Source organism: Bubalus bubalis, chromosome 20, assembly GCF_019923935.1.
Source record: "Bubalus bubalis isolate 160015118507 breed Murrah chromosome 20, NDDB_SH_1, whole genome shotgun sequence".
In the NCBI taxonomy this organism is placed as follows: domain Eukaryota; kingdom Metazoa; phylum Chordata; class Mammalia; order Artiodactyla; family Bovidae; genus Bubalus; species Bubalus bubalis.
In genome coordinates, this window is record NC_059176.1 from 36,380,377 (window position 1) to 36,394,360 (window position 13,984).

A 13,984-nucleotide genomic window follows, 5' to 3' on the forward strand; every position below is an offset into this window, starting at 1 on the left:
GTAATAATTGGAACGAGAAGTGATGGTGGCTGAAGACTTCAGATGAAGTCTCAATCTTCATCTGAACTCAACCTAGAAAGGCTTGCTGACACAGCTGCTCACACCCTCTTTTCTTTACTTGTCTTTCAGGTACCAAACTCTCCAGGCTTTCCTTCTCCTTCAGTGACCACTCTTTCCCTGTCTTAGTTGGTCCCTTAAACTTCTATCCAAAGAACTCACTCTAACAACCTATCTATTCTCTCTTCCTAAAAGATACCTTATCCAGGCTCATTACAGCTTTAAATACCACCTCCCCACACTTGTAACTCCAGACTGGATCCCTTCACTTAACTCCAGACTCATCTCCATCAATCAACATTTCCGCCTGCCTATCCAATGGGCATCTCCAACTGAGCTTCTGCTCTTCTTCCCCAAACCTCCCCCAGCTCTTCCCATCTCTGTGATGGCACCTCCATCCTTCCAGTTACTCAGGTCAAGAACCTTGGAGTCATTCCTTACCCTTCTCTCTCTCTTATTCTTTACATCCAATCTATAAACTCTTATCTTCAATACTGCTTCAGAAACTAACCACCTTTCATCACTTCCATGCTGTCTGAGCCACCATCACTTCTCGTTCCAATTATTACCACAGCCTTGATAATTCTGTGTACGTCTACAGTCTGCGCTCAAACAACAGACGTAATGATCGTCTGGAACCCGAGCTGCATTAAATCTTTCTGCTACTTATTCCTAAAGTGACTCTCCATCTCAAAGTTCAAACCTTACATAAAGACCCACAGGCCCTGTATGACAGACCCTGAAATGTCTAAGTCTACTGCTTCCCTCCACCCAACCCTCCAACATTCTCGAGCTCCCTTCCCTGTTGTATTTGTCTCCATAACACTTACTACCATCTGACCTGAGAGAAATGTCACTTGTCATCTGTCCTAACCAGAATGTAAGCTCCACAAAAGCATGGATTAAGAAAAAATAAAAATCTATCGCCATATCCCCAGTGTCAGCAACAGCACCCATTCAGTACTTACCTGTGAAACGAATAAATGGATACCCACCTCTCCATCTGAGTGGTGGGAGGAGGAAGAAGGTGAAGGGATGGGAAGTAGGCAAGTCGACACCAAAGGTATTTATTTCCTTAAGACTCTAATACTCAGATCAGATCAGACTCTAATACTACTCATGAGCAAAGCGCTCTTTACTCTTTTTCTGCCTGTCGCCACTGGGCGGCGCCACCAGACCAAGAAAGCACCGAGGGCTCCCCAACCCTGTGCGAGGGCTCACCTTTGAGGCTAGACACTTGTTGGCCCTGGGTCTTGCTGAAGAGAGACAGCTCATTGGTAATGGATTCCAGCATCTTCACGAAGTTGGGCAGAAAGAGGATGACCTGGACATCGTGGTTGGCTAGGTGCCTTCCACAACTGATACCCTGAGCCCCCTTCACGTGAGGCCCACATAGCAGGGCCACTGTAGGCCTCTGGTGAACATTCTTGGGATTCAGCCTGGAACAGAAGGTAAAGAAACGTCATCAGCCGAGACTTGCCAAACCTTTGCCCCCTATACCAGACACCCCCTGGCACCTGCTGCTCTCAGGGCCAAGGTTCTAGAGGGGATGGACAAAATCCACTACAGGCCAAGCTCACAGGGTGGCCTTCCCACTGGCCCACACTTCATCTTTGTGTCCTCTTAGGTGGCGCTAGTGGTAAAGAACCCACCTGCCAATTCAGGAGACATGAGACCTGGGTTCGATCCCTGGGTCGGGAAGATCCCCTGGAGGAGGGCATGGCAACCCACTCCAGTATTCTTGCCTGGAGAATCCCGTGGACAGAAGAGCCTGGCAGGCTACAGTCCACAGAGTCGCAAAGAGTCAGACACGACTGAGGCGGCTTAGCACACACTAGGCGGTTCACTTGACCTTGTTCCGTAAACCACCAGCACCAGAACACTGCTTGCTAACCACGAACACTTTGTTCTCACTGTAGGACCCATTACATCAAACACTTCTCGGCGAAGAGGTTTTCCACCTCTACAGCCTTCTTGACTCTTCTTCCCCAATGTGCCTGCTCTGCTGCAGCAAGACTGGTCTCATCACTCTCTCTTGCACCTGAAGGTTCTTTCTTGGTTCTGCTCAAACTACTTCACCTGCCCAGAGAGCCCTTCACTTACGAATCTCTGACCCACTCCTTCTAGGACTACTCTGGCTCAACTCCTGAGAGACCCACAGCAAGTACCAAAGAGGGTAGTTGTAAATCATACTCAATTAGTTGCCAGTCCAAGTTCTCGTCTCTGAGCTGCCAGTAAGCTAATAAGGGCAACGCTGGAGCTACTTTATTTCATAGACTGCTGAGTAGATGAATGGATGTAAAGCACTCTGAACAGGAACCGACACAGAAAGGGCTCAACTGATGCTGGTATCATTATAGTTCTGGTCACAGAGAAGGCAGATGGCTAAGGGCTTCCCGGCTGGGACCTGCCTTGGACACTCCCTTCTGATGAAGTCACTTTCAGCTTTATGCCATTCAAAGTGGAGACACCCCCCCAACCCAAAAGAAAGGCTGAGACCCCTCTGGTCTCAGAGAAGCCATAAATAAGGGGGTTAAAATTAGCCCTAGAGCTATGCCCAACTCCCAGACAGTGCTGTCTGCCTCCGGGCAGGAAGGCAAGGGAGATGAACAGCCAGAAAGAGGCTTAGGTCCCTGCTTGGGGTGGAGCAGGGACAGTCACTTATGGGTTTTCTCCAAAGAGAGGAAGACAGATGTTGTCAAGCCAAAGAGGAAACCCTCACTCTCCAAATAAATTCAGGGGAATTTGGTAGTGTACTTTCATATACACCAAGTCATTCATTTCTCCCCACCATGTTTGCATCCTAAGGCAATATGGTAAGTACTTCTCCCTGCTCACAGATAACCGCAGAGTTCATCTGACTCCCCTGGGTTTATTCCCTAAATGAACTCTTCCTCTCACAGAGGCATGCCCCATCCGAGAACTCAAAACAGACCACGACACCCACAGACCCAACAGCAGGGCTCCGAGTCCAGGTGCTGGGACCGAGCTTCCCCGCGCACCACCAGCGTCACGTGGCCAAGTCTTTCTGCTCTCTTGAGCCCTAGCTTGCTCATTTTAAAACCCAGTCTACTATTTACCTTCGAGGTGAAGCAATGAGGAGCAAATTAAATGCTATTGTGAAGGCACAGTGAAAAAATGCATGATACTTAACATACCATGGTACTTAACATGACTCAGCAGATGATGCTGTTCAAGTGCTGCGCTCAATACGCCAGCAAATTTGGAAAACTCAGCAGTGGCCACAGGACTGGAAAAGGTCAGTTTTCATTCCAATCCCAAAGAAAGGCAGTGCCAAAGAATGCTCAAACTACCACACAATTGCACTCATCTCACAGGCTAGCAAAGTAATGCTCAAAATTCTCCAAGCAAGGCTTCAACAGTATGTGAACTGAGAACTTCCAGATGTTCAAGCTGGATTTAGAAAAGGCAGAGGAACCAGAGATCAAATCACCAACATCCACTGGATCATAGAAAAAGCAAGAGAGTTCCAGAAAAACATCTACTTCTGCTTCATTGACTACACCAAAGCTACACTTCACTAACTACACTGTGTGGATTACAACAAACTGTGGAAAATTCTTAGAGAGATGGGAATAGCAGACCACCTGACCTGCCTCCTGAGAAACCTGTATGCAGGTCAGGAAGCAACAGTTAGAGCTGGACATGGAACAACGGACTGGTTCCAAATTGGAAAAGGAGTACGTCAAGGCTGTATACTGTCACCCTGCTTATTTAACTTATATGCAGAGTACATCATGCGAAATGCTGGGTTGGTAAGTACAAGCTGGAATCAAGACTGCTGGGAGAAATATCAATAACCTCAGGTATGCAGATGATACCACCCTTATGGCAAAGAAAGCAAAGAGGAACTAAAGAGCCTCTTGATGAACGTGAAAGAGGAGAGTGAAAAAGCTGACTTAAAACTCAACATTCAAAAAACTAAGATCATGGCATCTGGTCCCATCACGTCATGGCAAATAGATGGGGAAATAATGGAAACAGTGAGACTTTATTCTCTTGGGCTCCAAAATCACTGCAGATAGTGACTGCAGCCATGAAATTAAAAGACGCTTGCTCCTTGGAACAAAAGCTATGACAAACCTAGACAGTGTACTAAAAAGCAGACATTACTTTGCCAACAAAGGTCTGTCTAGTCAGCTATGGTTTTTCCAGTAGTCATGTATGGATGTGAGCATTGGACCGACCATAAAGAAGGTGCCAAAGAACTCATGTTTTTGAACTGTGGTATTGGAGAAGACTTTTGAGAGTCCCTTGGACTGCAAGGAGATCAAACCAGTCAATCCTAAAGGAAATCAACCCTGAATATTCATTGGAAGGACTGATGCTGAAGCTGAAGTTCCAATATTTTGGCCACCCGATGTAAGAGCCAACTCATTAGAAAAGACAGATGCTGGGAAAGATTGAAGGCAGGAGGAGAAGGGGACAACAGAGGACGAGATGGTTGGATGGCACCACCAACTCAATGAACAAGAGTTTGAGCAAGCTCCAGGAGTCGGTGAAGGACAGGGAAGCTTGGTGTGCTGCAGTCCATGGGTCTCAAAGAGACGGACATGACTGAACAACAATTAACATACGTGAAAGTGATTACAGAGGTATCTTCCTCAAAGGAAAGCCAGCAACTGTTGCAAAGAACAGTACTGTTGACCCTTCTGAGAGCTCTGACACTGAAAGAACAGACAGGCACAAGGACAGTCAACCACAAGAAGCTGACCCAAGAGGAATGGACTTGAGAAGGACATTCAGGTCCTGCCCCCAAACTGCTATTTCTGGGAAGCCACTTAATGGCCTCAAATACTTCCAGGAATTCCAAGGGTTGCCCCAGTGGCTGCTCTGGGAGGAGGTTCAACGGTCAGCAGACCCAAGAGCATGATATACTACAGAGGGCAACTTGCACTATTTCCTCCTTTGCAGTCTCCATTGGCTCTTCCCCAGGCCAGGCCAGAGATCCGGGTGGGAAAGCAGGCCTACGTCAAGGGGCAAGGTGGATGAACACAACTCTACAGGGAGAGGGGTGGAGAAGCAAGGAGGGGAACCTCACTGTCAGTGTGGATCACCTTAGCCATAACTCTCCCACAAGACTAGCAATGTCCTCCTCTTCGCTGACAAATCCAGCAGACACCTGTCAACCTTAAATGTGCTTGCTCGCTGAGCATCACCACTGCTAACCATTCTTTTATTCCTTAAACACTATTTCTTTGGTTCTTAAGCCTTGCCCTCTTGGTTCTCTTACCTCTCTGGCTTTAAACTTTCTTAGCTATTCTGGAAGGCTCATCTCTTAACTAGGCTTTAATGCTGATGTTTCCCAGAATTCCACCCCAGGCCCTTTCCGCTCTTCACACCTTCTCCTTAACGGAGCCTGCCTATTCTTATACCACGTACCAGCTGATGACTTCTGATCTCTATCTTCTGCTCAGACCTTTTTCTAAACTTCAGATCCAGATTGCTAATAGTCCTTCTGCATGTCTCACAGTCCTAAACTCAACATATCCAAAACAAAACCTACCACCTCCTCCATGCCTGCTCCTCTTCCCACGTTCCTTATCATAGTGGCTGCTGTCGCTGTCTAGCCCAGCGTCCAGGCTAGGACGCTTTAAGCTCAGTGATCCCTGACACTTTATTTTCAATCACCTTTCATATCCACTCAATACCCTGCCTCTTGATTTTACCTTAAAAAGCTCCCTCATCTATCCACTCCTCTGATCCCCTCTTCCCTACTTGGGACTATCATCACCTGGCCCCTGGCTCAGTTTTCTGTTACCATTTTCTAACTGGTCTCATGGCCTCCAATCTTGTCTCTGCTAATCTACTCAGCCAAAGTTTTTAAAACACAAAACTAATCATGTTATAGCAATGGCACCCCACTCCAGTACTCTTGCCTGGAAAATCCCATGGACAGAGGGGCCTGGTGGGCTGCAGTCCATGGTGTCACTAGGAGTCAGACACAACTGAGCGACTTCACTTTCACTTTTCACTTTCATGCATTGGAGAAGGAAATGGCAACCCACTCCAGTGTTCTTGCCTGGAGAATCCCAGAGATGGGGGAGCCTGGTGGGCTGCTGTCTATGGGGTCGCACAGAGTCGGACACGACTGAAGCGACTTAGCAGTAGCAGCACCAGCATTACTGAAGTACCCTCAGCAGTTCCCTATCACTCAGCTGTACCAAAACTGGGTCTCTGGAGGTTCTTAGAAGGCAAGCCTCTGCTAGTTGGCAGGAGTCTTAGAGTCAACTGCTTCCAGGAAGGAAGAATCAAAGAGTGGTTTGCTGGAGAAGAGGCTTCCCAGGTGGTGCTAGTGGTAAAAAAAAATCCACCTGCCAACAATGCAGGAGACATTAAGAGACACGGGTTCAATCCCTGGGTCGGGAAGATCCCCTGGAGGAGGGCATGGCAACCCACTCCAGTATTTTTGCCTGGAGAATCCTCATGGACAGAGGAGCTGGAGGGGGGCTATAGTCCATGGGGTCACAAAGAGTCAGACACAACTGAGCATGCGTAAGCGCTGGAAGAATAACAAGGACTCCCAGGACAGGATGAGAGTGGCAAACAAACGCTGTGTAGCGTCCCGGCAAGTGACTTTACAGAGACTCGCGTTAGAGGAGCAGCAGCGGAACCCCTGCGTGTGTGAGGCACCATGGTGGCGCCGAGGCAGAGTAGCGTCATCACCCCCCACCCTCCTGTGGGCATTTACCTGTTGGGTCCTCCGAGCAGGGTCAATGCCATCTGACTGGCACACACGCCTGTCATCTCCAGTCTCCGCTCCAGAGTTAAGCCATGCTTCTCAGCCACAGCCAACAGCTTTTTATGCAGCTCATAGGAAATACTTGGGACAACCAGGCCAGAGTCTGCAGTTTGAAAGGAGGTGAGGAAAAACGCAAAGTGATTATAGGAAACCAGTTCTTCAAATACTGAAGTTGATCCAAGAAAGCCAAGACTTTAAGACTGACCCTCTTCAGCCCATTTGCATAGTCCAAGACAAAGGCATGCTATGCAGCTCTCCAGAGCTCAAGCAGTCGATATGGAACTACGTACAACCTGTTCAGGCTACCACAGAGCCGGGGTGAACTTAACCTCTCTTATAAGTTTACCTTTAGACCATGAAGAGGCCAAATCCACCAACATGTACCTGGTACTATCAAGAAAAGGCTGCCAACCACATTACAACACGCTTTCCTCAAAGTAGGGGAAATGCCCCTCATGGCTGTGAGGTTTTTCCTCATAAGCAGACCCCTTATTCTTGCCTAGAGTGGAAAAGACACTCACTAACCCTCCTGACCCTCTGGTCCCCGCTATTCAATTTTCAGGCAGGATGACCTATTCACCCCACCTGCTCCCCACATCCTCTTCCTCCTACTCTCCTCTACTTAGCCCTTCTGTTTAGCCAAAGAAATTCAACTAGAAACTTGCTTTCTCGAATAATTTGTTGTTTTCTCCCCCTTTGGGTGACTGTAACCTAAAACTCTGGAAGAGAAAGAGTACATGGAAAGTAACCTATGGTTTGCTTTAAGCTACTCAGAAGAAATCTTTTACTCACTATAAACGAATTGCAACTCTATAAAGGTTAGGGAAAACACAGTCACTGAAAGTACACCATCAAAAATACTTGGTTTTACGAGGTCAAAGTCTTCAGCAGCTCGGTACACTTGAAGAAGTCTATAGCATTACATGTCCAGTAGCAAGGTGCTGTTTCAGAGCCCAGAAAACCAGGATAGGAAAGAAACAGCAAAGTCAAAAACTGTGATCTTTTGCCTTGACATCCAATGCCACCTTACAAAGGTTAAAGACACTGGACTGCCAAGGGAGCAAACTCTCTGCTAGTGAGCCCTGGGCTCACAGACAGAAACACAGGTTCCAATCAGCAAGCTATCAAGGGATTTTGCATGTATCTAGTTTTGTCTGGATGGATCACATGCCCCCCACACCACTTTAAAAATTTATTTGACTGCTGGCATGTGGGATCTAGTTCCTTGACCAGGGATGTACTCTGGGGCCCCTGGATTGGATGCGTGGAGTCTTAACCACTGGACCCTCACGGAAGTCCCTCAGGTGCCTTTTTAGATCCTGTGTCCTCATCTGTACTGGACTGTAAACCCCTCAAAGTAGAGATATAAGCCTCTTCCTTCCTCGACCCCCACCTCAGTTCTGTCATCTCAGCTGTATTTATTTACCAATAGAGGCAAGATCTCATCAGGTACTCAAACGTATAAATGATGCCAATCTACCGTTTCTTGTGTGACTGAACTCTAAGGCAGAAGTTTTCATCAGAAAGTTCATCACCATCCTGTTGGTTCCAGAGCCCTCTATAGAAAAATTTCTCTTCCTCACTGATGATTTCAGGAGAAATGTCCTGAGGTTCTATCAGTTATCCAGTCCTGCCTACATAGATCCCTAAAACCACAGAGAATCAGGCTGTGGCTATACATTTTAACAACAGAAACCCAAGCATAAAGACTGAACTTACAGTACCCATGTCTGTATTCTCTCAAGGAAAGGCAAAATAATAATGTAATAATAAAAACCATCTCCATGTCAAAACAAACACTGTCCTGTTGGTTAACTGGGCTCCTCCACCTGTCTGAGTCCTAATCCTGCTGGGAGCAGACATGACAGGCAGTGAGCCGAGCCTCGCCCCTTGCCCCTTCTGAAAAGTGAGCCGTTGACACCCCAGATGCTGATGCTGGGGGCTGTAGCCTGATTGCATGTCAACAGCTGATTAAACAGCCATTTATTATGGTCGGTTTCAGACATGCACATATTATCAGAACTAATTGGGAACCACTGATAGCAGTGTGAAAAAGGGTGAATGAATTCTCAGGAATCCTAAGACACTAACAACCCTAAACCTGTCAGACAAGTCACGCACCTGCCTACTTCAAACACCCTCTTCACCTGCAGAGTCACGCAAGGCGAGCTTTCCCTCCAGTCCGTGCAGCTCTTTGCCTACTTATTCCCTTTCTGGTGAATCTGAAACAGGCCAGGGCAGTGCATCCTGTGCCTGCCACTCCACTGATCAAACTTTCTTTCTGGAACTAGGTCTGGTGCTACACGTGCAGGTGCCTCCTCTCCAGTTCTGAGGGCTCTCCAAGGGCAGGCTGAGCATTTGCTGCTTTCTCCTCACAGTTCCTAGAGGTACAAGGCTGATGGCACAGCGGGAGGAGAGCTTTCCCTAGACGGCTGGCTACTGCAGCCGGAGACCGTGTCTATTACATCTCACTGATTTGTGCCAAGGAGAAGGGGCCCTGATGAACTGGCCCATTTTGTAGCCCAGGGAAAGATCTGGCCAGGAACCCTTTCTGTTCAGTCTACCAGTCACAGCGTCCAGGACTTCACTGTACCCTACTCTGTTTCTCTAAAAGGAACATGCCAGCACCACAAAATGTTCCTTTTCAACATTTACGCACAAAGTCCAACAGGCAGACTGGCTTATCAGAAACAAGCAGAGGGAATAAAATAAACTCCGAAGGAAGGACACCAAGAACCTAGCGTGTGAAGTGCGAACAAGAACACTGCCGAAGCCTGAACACGGGCCAAGCCCAATTATGTTTGGGTTGGAAGGTGGATGTTAATTGTTTGGGAACCAAGGCAATAACAGTAGTGGGTAGGGCTTCTCTTAATATTAATATGTTCTTTACAGCTGTCGGTGAAATAAGAGAGAGATAATTATAGCCAGTTCGTGACAAGCAGAGCCCTTCTTAGGATCTGATTAACCTTAGGGTATCAAGGAAAACGGCTTAAGCACACCCAGTACAGGCCAGGAGAGAAGACACTTCCTTCCCGCACAGCTCGCCCCACAGACGGAGGCAGGGCCGTGAAGCCCCGAGGCCCAGCGTCATGTACGCTGCCCCTTCTTCATGTCTCTGTCCCTTTCACACTGCTCCTTTCAGCACACATCATCTGGGGCCTTTCCCTCCCTTAAGGACACGCGGACATGTCCTCACACCCTCCATGTACTTTCCCACCCTCAGAAGCCTTCCAGTGCCATGTCAGGTCTTCCTCCACAGCCTCTGCACGTACATCCCTCCCACTCCTTCAAACCTCCCAGCCTTTCTGTTGCGTAACAGAAAAGTGTTACCCACGGCAAAGTGTCCTCTCCAATCCAAACTCAATCCTCACACTGGCAGGGCCTCATACTTGGAAAGGCTGTGTGTATCCCATGTCTTATCAATGAGGAGCAGAGCTCAGTTAGGGCACAGGGATTTCTCTAGGAGTATGAATTCTTATTCCACCCTGTGGTGGTCACATAACTGGGTGGCGATATCATGAGCTCTTTTTTGGAGTATAAAACCACTGGTAAATTCACACCTTCAGACCCACAATGTACAGACAGCCCCTGAAGACGTATATTAAGGCTGCCATAAAACGCAATTTGGTGTCAGGTGTATCTTTGAAAGAAGAATTTGTTACAAGAAAGCAAAGTACTCCTAATATTCTTTATGAGAGTCCACAAGGCCTCCCATGATCTGGCCCCACATACTACAGCTCCTTTACCTTGGAACTCAACCCCAGAGGCTCCAGGCATCTGGCTGCCTTCTGGGTCCTGAGTATTCCAGGTTCCTTGTGGGCCTAGGAAGCTCGTTCCCTCACATGCTTTCCCTCTTCTGGCATTCTCCTCTCTCTTTCAATGCTCCTCCACACCAAACATGGCTGATTCTTCCTTCTTCAGGTCTCAGTTTAAATATCCCCCAGTCTCAGCTTGGTGCTTACTTCCTTCATTGCACTTAATACAATTTGTAAGTAACTTTTGCCTTCCTTTTGGACTATCTACTCTGCTAGACTGTAAGCTCCACGAGGGCAGTGACATCATCTGCCTTGTTCACTGCCATATCCCCCTTCCCACTGTGCCTTCAGCGCTAGCACAGTGCCTAGTGGAGGGGCTACAGAAGTGTGTGTTGAATTCACGAATGAATGGGAAGGAAACCTGTGCAACAGCCTTGGGGCATTCCATTCTGCAGCTGGATAAGAGTCCAGCTGTAACCAAAGGCAAATGTGGGTAAGATGTTTCTGACTCCCCACTTGTTCCTTCCCCCATTAACAACAAGACCAACCTCCTAGCCTCGGACCTCATTCCTTCAGGTTAAAGCTCTAGTGGAACAAGCTTTGGACTCAAGAGGTAAAGGACTTCCTGACAAAGATGACTCACTGATTACAAAGGGGAAGTATCTTTACAAAGAAGAAATCTGTTGGACAACACCTTACCAAGTGATCAAACTTGCCTCAGGGAAGGACAAACGGATGCTGTGTCCTCTTATGATGTGACACCCCACAAGAGACAGAGCGCCACCGAACTCTGGGAAAAATGTTTAACACGAAACACATTGGAATGAAACAATATATCAAAACTAAGGGGTATTCTACAAATCCACTGGTCTAGACTCTTCATAAATGTCAGTATCACAAAAGACAACAAAAGTTGTGGGAACTATCCTGATTAAAGGACATGAAAGAGATCTGACAAATAAATGTAACACGCAACGGCTGATTAAAAATACAACTATAAAGGACATAATTGGGACAACAGGAAAGCTTTGCATACTAGATAATACGTCTGTATTAATTTTAAATTTTCTGAGAGCAATCTTGTAGTGTGACTGAAGAGAGCAACATCCTGTTGAATACATAGGTAAGTAGGGGTGAAATGTAAAAAACATAATATAATGAACTAAATCTCAAGTTGTTCAGGGGTGTGTGTTTATGTATTTCTATAAAGTAAATGTAGCAAAATGTTAACTGGTGCATCTAAATGAAGGACACACATTTGTTCATTATATTATTCTAGTAACTTCTCTGAAATTTTGATTTTTTTTCAATATAAAAAGTTGGGGAGGGACTTCCCTAGTGGTCCAGTGTGGCTGGGACTCCATGCTCCATGCTCCCAATGAAGAGCATGATCAGAGAACTAGATGCCACATGGCCACAACCAAGATCCAGCACAACCACAAATAAATTTAAAAAAATTTTTTTAAGTTGGGGAGAAAAAATAAAGATCCAAATATGATCAACAAATGTTTACAAATGTAATAATACATTAAGCCAGTGGTAGGGTGGAGAACAGCAGGAAACAGAATAAATAAAAAGAATATGAGAACAAACCACATTCTTAGTCTTACAATCTAGCTGGAAGAAAAAAAATATATGTACAAATATCAGAGAACACAATCCTGACCACAAGTGTAAAATGTGGATTACAAGCCAGGAGTTGCAGGAAGTGTCAAATCCTCAATCTGAACCACACTTGAAAGACAGGCAGAATCCTAGTCACAAAGATAAAAAAGAGAGCACACTCAGGGTGGGGGAGGGGCTATGAACAAAGTTCCATGGGCTGGAATGGGTGTGGCAGGAGCAGACGAAAATTCCCTGCCGGGAGCCCTAGGCCTACAGCAGGACTCGCTTAGAATGGTAGGCGGGCCAGACGTCAGGTTGTTTCATACAGGATGACGTTATGCAGAACTGATTTCAAGAGACAAAGGGAGCCTGCAGGGTAGCACCATAAACTAGAAGATCATGACAATTTCAAGGGCCACACATGAAGAAGAGAATCTGGAGTCAATGAATACTGAGGATACAGGTAAACTCCTTGTCAAAACTGCTGCAGAAGGAATCAGTGTGCTATTAAATTAGAAAAAAATGGCCTCCAGGGTTCTTTCTAGTCATGAATTTTTATGAGAAGGAAGAGGCAAAGATGGCCACAAAGTTTCACACTGGACACTTAAAAGAATAGTGATTCCACTGAAAGAAATGGGAATACTAAGGAGTAAAAGATATGGGTGGGAGTGAATAACTAACTTAGCTTTGATACACTGAATTCAAGCGGGATGGTGGATACACTGAAATCAAACTCGTTCCTTGCTCTGGTTAGACACTTGGGGCTGTGAAATGGCAAAGAGCATATAATAGCAAAAAAGTCACATTTGCAGAGACCAATTCAGTTTTTAAAATGACAAACTGGTACCTTGATCAAAACTCAGGTGTCAGACCGTAATGTGATGGCTCCAGATCCCCCAGCCCTTAGTTTGAACTTAAACTCTTAAAACTCTGGGACTTCCCTGGCGGCACAGGGGATAGGAATCTGCCTGCCAGTGTTGGGGACATGCGTTCGACCCCTGGTCTGGGAAGATCCCACATGCTACAGAGCAACTAAGCCCACACTATTGACGTCTGCATGCCTAGAGCCCATGGTCTACGAGAAACCACCCAACGAGAAGCTTGCACATTGCAAGAGTAGCCCCTGCTTGCCACGGCTACAGAAGGCCTGCACACAGCAATGAAGACCCAGCGCAGCCAAAAACAAATAAACTTTAAAATATATACATAAAAAGGGTATAACAGTGTAACCCCAGAGATGCTACGAAAACTGTGATAAGCATATGAAGAGCTTAGAATGGTGCCCAGGATAGTTGATACCCCTGAACATCCAATACTATGACATCGATCATAATGTTTCTCCTTCCCCTCCCCTTTCTGCCACCTCTAAATCTTGCATACACCTCCATAATTTACTTGTTTACACATCTGGTTACCCTATATCCTAAGGCCCCTGACGGACAATGACTTACCCAGAGGATCCAGAAAAATTAGTGCCTAGTAAAAATTTTATAAATGTTGATGCTTTGAAGTAACTTTACTGCGAATGTCTCTGCAATTCACACTACTGACTGAACAATAATTGGAAGCTGGGCACGGCACTAGCTGCTTTCTACATTTCCTTGACAGGAAAGCAGGAGCTACTGGTGAGCATGAGTAAGGAGGGGCAGCGCCAAGGCTCTCGTGAGTGCACGGCCCACCACTTGTCCAGAGGGCCACCATTAGGGATGTAGTTAGATGTATCTAACTACAACCATTCAAGAGCCGCTTTTCTGCCACCATGTTTTCAATTTCATCCACATTAAACTTAGCAAGTCCCTAATTC

The 13,984-nt window shown here is 46.5% G+C and overlaps 1 protein-coding gene across 2 annotated transcripts in view; it reads right to left on the bottom strand.

Moving 5' to 3' along the window:
* Positions 1-13,984, bottom strand: part of EDC3 (enhancer of mRNA decapping 3) — a 47,058-nt gene that overhangs the window by 3,695 nt on the left and 29,379 nt on the right. For both annotated transcript variants that reach the window (XM_006080643.4, XM_044933188.2), the window contains exons 5-6: positions 6,770-6,923; positions 1,279-1,496 (exon numbers count right to left, since the gene is read on the bottom strand). In XM_006080643.4, coding sequence (XP_006080705.1) covers positions 1,279-1,496; positions 6,770-6,923 — 372 coding nt within the window. The remainder of the gene's footprint in view (positions 1-1,278; positions 1,497-6,769; positions 6,924-13,984) is intronic.